This window comes from Camellia sinensis, chromosome 13, assembly GCF_055761805.1.
Source record: "Camellia sinensis isolate YWXY chromosome 13, ASM5576180v1, whole genome shotgun sequence".
NCBI lineage: Eukaryota > Viridiplantae > Streptophyta > Magnoliopsida > Ericales > Theaceae > Camellia > Camellia sinensis.
In genome coordinates, this window is record NC_138973.1 from 29,631,190 (window position 1) to 29,637,780 (window position 6,591).

Consider the following 6,591-nt stretch of genomic DNA (forward strand, 5'->3'; position numbering starts at 1 on the left):
CCTCCGCTTTCTAAACTCTAAAATCCTCTTGTTTTTCTTGTCAAATTTTCCTAATAGGGAGAGAGAAACAGTGGTAATTCTCTTGCTTCTCTCACCTCCCTCTTCTCTTCCTCTAGTCTTCCTCTAGATCTAGTTGATATGATGTTTGCCTGGCCACTCTGATCATTATCGTCTTACTTTCTCTACCTTCGAATCTAAAACTTTAAGATTTGACTTCAGGTCTTCTCACAGTCCAAGGGCCAACGTTGGATAACGCTTTTGTTTTATCCTAGGCAAGCAGTTCAACCACAATGTTCTATTTTGACTAGCCAATATGGCATCTTCAGACTCCATGTTAAAGGCTATAGAGCAATGGAGTTTTAGATGAGTTCGGTGAAGATTTGAATCTGATTTTTTTTTTATTTTTAGTTTTTTTTATTGACAAAATTAAGATTCATTGATATAAAATAAAAGTGCAAGATGTACAAACAAATTACATCAAGAAAGCAACAAAAGCCTAGACAAAAAAATATCACAGCTTAAAGGTCATACCTTAATTAAGTTGAATTATGAAACAAAGCCAATCAAACGGAAAATCAATGGCCAAAAAAAAAAAGAAAACCACTAGAGAAAGCAAATCAAAATAAGGCAAACCAAACACTCTCTAAACAAAAAGATGGAAGACAAATATTGCTCTTGAAAGTCAAGACCATGATTGGAGTGAGTTTCATTATCATAATTCTTCACGTGTAGATCTGTTTCTTGTGGGGGCATTTTCTTCTTTTCTATGAAAGTTTGGATCGTCGTTTTTGTGGAGGGTGTTTGTCTATTTTTGAAATTTCATAATATCGTTGTATTAGATTGATGAGATTTTTTTGATGTTTAAAAAAAAAAAAAATTAAAAAATAGAAAGTTTTGTTATCTGATGATGTTCTGAATTATTGTTTGATGTAAGTGGGCCCGAATCTTAATAGAGCCACATACAGTTTGAATCTTGTGTTCTGAATTATTGTCTGGCGTAAATGGGCCCTAACCTTAATAGGGCCACGTACAATTCATCCATAAAGAAAAGTTGGTACCTGAGATGATTGGCAGGTGACAAAATATAATATAATATCATGGCGCATTTACAGGGCAGTGTTTTTTTCTCAAAATAATTATTAAGAAAAAAAAAAGTATATAATTTTAATTATTAAAATTTTTAAAATTTATCATTAACTTATAGTTTCTTTTACAAGTGTAAACTGACCGGTTAATTCCCCTAAATATCATTCAATTATTATTGTGTGTTTTTACTACCAAAAAAAAACTAAAAATTGTGAAATGCATTGTGGTTTCAAATTCTTTTAGAAAATATTAAAAGCTGACATTTCTTCTAGTCCATGAATTAGATTGGAAAGTATTGTTCAAATCTGCCGAATGTATCACTGGTTTTATTTCGATAATTCGAATCATTTTTTTGTAGGGCCAATCGTATGCATTATTTAAAAAATTAGGTTAATCCGATAATCATATCTTATTCAATTTATCGCATTTACAATTAAAAAAATGAACAGTAAGTATATTTTTAAAAATAAATCATTTAGTTTTTTTTTTGTGATAAAGTGATAAATTAAATATCTATCAAATTGATTTTTTTTTTTTTTTATGATATAAACAAAAAAAAAAATAGCACAAAAGCTTAATTTCCCTGAGGAATGATCTGATTTTTTTTTTGGGTGTGTCATTTGGTATGAACAAATATCGCTCACAATTTCACTCATTAATTGCTATTTATTTTTTTATTTTTTTTCAGTCACCATTTATTAGCATGTTATTGGTTATTTTTGGACAAATATAAAAACTTTAAAAAAGACCTAACCACATAAGGGTGACATCTAAGATTAGACCCCAAGGAGTCAAGTCGTTAGAGATCATCCTCAGATGATGCTACACAACAAAGCTACTTGACCATATAGTAGTAAGTCGTAGACTCACACACAAGAGAGGATACAAACTCACACTCCTGACACTGGGTACGATTCACTCAAGCCTGGAAGGTTTGCCCTATCGACCATATACACTGTCATCTGGGTGGCTGGCCCCGGGGAAAGTTAAACTTGGAACCCCAAGGTTTATACCTTAAGGTCTTACCAAGTTGCCACACCCCAGCTAGGGTTAAATATTAAACTTTATTTATAGAGAGAAGATTTTATTAGGGTTATATAACGTGTTATATTTTTTGGCAAATATAAGAATTTAGGATAAGTTTGGAAACTTCTTATAATAGTTTTAAAAAGTCAAAAAATTATCCTTGTCCGTTACTATGAGGCTGGCTGTTTGATCTATATATAGAAGACTAAAGAATGGGTGATCATGGACAACAATAAACTCACGGAACTGGAGGATTTTGGAGGACTTGTTGAAATTTCTCTGTGTTTTTGGATTCTATTACTATTCAAAAAGTTCATTGCTCTTGGGTTCCAAATTTTGAATGGTACATCAAATGGTAGAGAGAGAAAGTGGGTTTATTGACCTTTTGAGCTTAGGGTTGTGCATTTCAGTACACATGCTTATGAAATTTATGGAAATTTTGAATTGTGTTTCATATCAGAGAAATTTTTTTGAATTTTCTCTATGTATTTTTGAAATTTCTCTGAATTTTTCTTCAAAAAAAAATTTGTCTAAAATTTCACTGGACTTAAGTCAGTGAAATTTCACTGATGTGTGCTTTATCTTTTTCTTTATTTTTACCCTCTCTCCATCCCTTAATATGTCTTTCTTCCTCTTCTACCCTCAATGAATTTAGGGTTTCTTTGACTTAATCAGGTATTTTTCACTAACCTATAGTAATGATAATGGAATTTCACCGACTTAGTCAAGAAAACTTAAATAAAAAACTTGTTGACGCTTGGCATTTTATATATAAACTTTTTATTAAAAGAAATATATGTAATAGGACCTTATTTTTATAATTCGTCTGAGGCCCACTACTACAAAATTATAAATAGATTACGAATTTTAAGTGTGATATATGTTATTTAATCATGGATTTTTTATTTTGTTAAAGTGTAATACTTGAGAGTGCAATTGTTAATAGTCATTTTCGATCACACTTTTTGACCGTTATTAAAAGATAATTGTATCACGTGTTTTGACCGTGATAATAAACATTTAAATCACGAATTTTAAGCGTGATTAATAACCAATAAAACTTGAGATTGAACTTAAATAATCCATAATTAATAATGGAATAAGATCATAGTTATATGTATTTTCCATCACGGTTAGTGCGTGTGATAAAAAAAGGTCTCAGGCCACAAAGGTGTCGTTTGGGAAGAGATCATTTGAGCTCTTTTGGCTCTTTGAGCCACAAAAGACAGAATAGGCTATTTGAGTCACAACAGACAAAACATCACATCCAACCCATAATCATTACACTCTTCTCTCACAAAAAAAATCAAAAAGCTAAAAAGTCCTTCCCAAACCAAGCCTTTAAGCCCAGGCTCAAATAGCCAAAAAAATCAAAAAGCCAAAAAATCAACCCACTTTCCAAACGGAGGCAAAATGTCACTATCAATCACAGCATATAAATCATAATTAAAATATGAACAAAACTAATATCGAAAATGTGAAGCATTATGGTGATGCACGTGACAAGATTTCTAGATTAGTTGGCCGCTAATTTCCTTCCAAAAAAAACACAAAAAAAATAAACTTTTGACTACTGAAAAACAAAAGAAAAATAAAAAAAAAAGGGCAGCATAGGCAATTAGATTCTTCACAAACCAAAAATAAGTTACATATTGATCTACATTCTGGGAAGATTATAACACAAATAATGCTCAATACATGGAGAGTACTTATCAAGGTTGAACGCTTAAATTTTTGTTTATTTATTTATTTCTAAGAAAGGGATTGTGAACATTTTTAGAGCATGGAAATGGGTTTATGAATCATTTTCTTCAACTCTTGTTCAAACCTATCCATGACTGACTCTGGCAAGGACATCGGTACCACAATCACATCTTCTCCTCCTCTAATGTCCCTAAAACGTGCAAAAAAGCTAATCAAAGATATCGCTCTAGGAACACCGCCAAACACCGGCATCCCCCACCCGAAATCTACCTTATCAAACCCTGCCCGAGTCGTATCTGAAACGATATAGTCCTTATTCGCGTCCAAGGAATACAAAGGACGTCCCTTTATCACCATAAGATCAGCCACTGATCTGAAATACTCTTCGCTCACTTGTGCCTTTGCCTTCTTTACCAACTCCAATGCATATCCCAATGGAAGCATAGATAACATTCCTGCCTTTGTCATCGCCGCGGGATAGGTAAACACGTTGCCATAGTATCCAGGAGGTAGGTTGAGGCCGTATTTATTGCCGCGGCCATTGACTATGCACGAGACACGAACAGTCTCGTCTGGGGCTAGGCAGAGTGCGCGTGTTCGACATTGCCATACACACGCGGTGAGTAGTTCGAATGTGGTGGCTGTTGTGCTGTGGTGGTGGTGGGGAAGATGGTTGCGAATGGCTCTGATTTCTTTGGCACCAAAGAAGAAAGAGCGGTTGATCGTTGTGGTTTTGTTGGCCGTGGTGGTGGTGGCGGCGGCTCCGGCTAGTGCTTGGTCGTATTCGTGGTGTGGGCATGTAATGGAGGGAGGTTGTCTTGCAGAGAGGAGGTGCCTTTGCCAAATTGGTGGGACAGATGGTGTAATTTTGGTTTGGGGTTGTTGGGCAAACTCGGCGATTGTGTTTAGGAATTGCATAAGACCAGACCCGTCGCTCATTGTGTGGTTCAGACGTATTGCAAATGTGAATCCACCACAACTAAAACGCGTCACCTGCATATTTTTATTGAACAATGTTAGGCATATTTTTATTGAACAATGTTAGGGATGATGAAAAAAACATCACGAAGATAATTATAAAAGATTTTTTACTTTTAGATTATTCATACAATAAAACACCATACACTAATAATTATAAAAGATTCTTTACTTTTAGATTATCCAAACAATAAAACACTATACACTAATCAAGGATGAAAAATCTTTATGATAGTCAGTTTTGGTATTTTTGTTGGTAGTCACTAAATATTTTTAGACAAAAAAAATACTAAAATTCAGTATATTTTAATTTTTTATAAATATTTTCAATTAAGACGTATCTAAAAAGTTTAAAAATTATTTAAAATTTTAAAAGTATTTATTAAAAACAAAAATATACAGAAAAAATAAAAAATTTAATTTTAAAAAAATTAAAATCAATCACAGTGAATACATAATTCTCTATAGTAAACATTATTACCTGAATCAACAAGAGAGGACAGCCCACAATTCCATCGGAGCCAGGAACATCATACAGAAGCTCCTCCAAGTATGGACACCCTGGCCCAACCGTATCGCCGAGCCAGTCGAGTTCCACATTTGCATCTGCCTCTATGAACAGAACCCCTTCGGCTGTGCAATCCACTGAGAGTTTCCGATTAGGCCCTTCAACAAGCCTCCCTGCAAATGGGTAGTAAAACACAAGTGCTTTGGCTAGTGCTTCTCTAATCACACTCGCAGGGTCTTTCCCTTCCATTGAAGGGTTGTTTTTGTAAAACATGATCGCTGGAACTTGAAAACGAAAACCTTCTTGGTCATCTATGTCTGAGAGTTGTTTGAGTTCGTGTGGTGTGGGCTTTGATGGAACAAGAAGTTTTGGATCTTGTCTTCTCACTCTGAATACTAGGGGAAGAGTTGAAGAGGCCATTTTTGGAGGAAATGTGAAATAAAGAAGATGTAATGTCTATATGTGCTTTGTCATCTGAATTTGAAAGGTATTTATAGAGTAATGATCTCCTAGTATAATTGCATAAAGCAACTGTTATTTTTTTTTTTTGGAAACTAGATTGACTAAAGTTAAAAATCTTAACGTCGCTATAAAATTGATCAAATATCAATTAATTTGGATTCACTATAGTGATATAAATCGTTCATATATAATTAAACAAAAAAATTATTCATATAAAAAATTAAATTCATCAAATGTCAATTGTCATATTATTAGAACATTTTTATTTATAAAGCTTATGTGTTTTTAATAATAGACTGTTAATTTATTATAATATATGTGATTTAATAATGTGATTATTTATACCTTATCAATTTAATTTTTTAAATATATCTTTTTCTTAGTTAACCACAAAGATGTCACATGTGCTATGCACGAGATAAAATAATATATTATTTATTAAAAATATAATAATTATATTTAATTTTTTATATTTTGGCTCTCGTAAATAAAATTTTATATATAAGTTTAAGAGTTTTGTTTCAAATATTCTTTTACTATATATAGTATAGATATATTAAAATTTTTGTATTGATAATTAACAATTAAAATTATGCTTTGTTATAAAAAAAAATGATATAGTTCTAATACTTCACTATTTTAGAATAAAAATATATGAATTTAAAAAATATATATATTGATTTTTGAAAGAGAAATAATTAAAGAAATTTTAAAAACTTAGTGAGTAATAAAAAATTATTATAACATATAATTTAAAATATTAAAAAAAAGTTAAAAATGAATAAAGACTTTAAAAAGATGTGATTACAATTAAAACTAATGCCATA

The 6,591-nt window shown here is 31.9% G+C and overlaps 1 protein-coding gene across 1 annotated transcript; it reads right to left on the reverse strand.

The window, feature by feature from the left end:
- Positions 1 to 3,704: 3,704 nt before the first annotated feature.
- On the reverse strand, positions 3,705 to 5,873 carry LOC114279762 (alcohol acyltransferase 16). Its single transcript, XM_028222046.2, has 2 exons — positions 5,276 to 5,873; positions 3,705 to 4,809 (listed from the first exon to the last, which is right to left on the reverse strand). Exons 1-2 carry the CDS (start codon positions 5,720 to 5,722, stop codon positions 3,889 to 3,891), a joined length of 1,368 nt encoding a protein of 455 aa, XP_028077847.2. The 5' UTR covers positions 5,723 to 5,873; the 3' UTR covers positions 3,705 to 3,888.
- Positions 5,874 to 6,591: the final 718 nt, after the last annotated feature.

Excerpts from the sequence above, each read along its gene's own strand:
- LOC114279762 (XM_028222046.2), bottom strand. The coding sequence starts at position 5,722 with ATGGCCTCTTCAACTCTTCCCCTAGTATTCAGAGTGAGAAGACAAGAT. Across the intron at positions 4,810-5,275 it reads GTCCTCTCTTGTTGATTCAG|GTGACGCGTTTTAGTTGTGG; the intron begins GTAATAATGTTT and ends AAAAATATGCAG.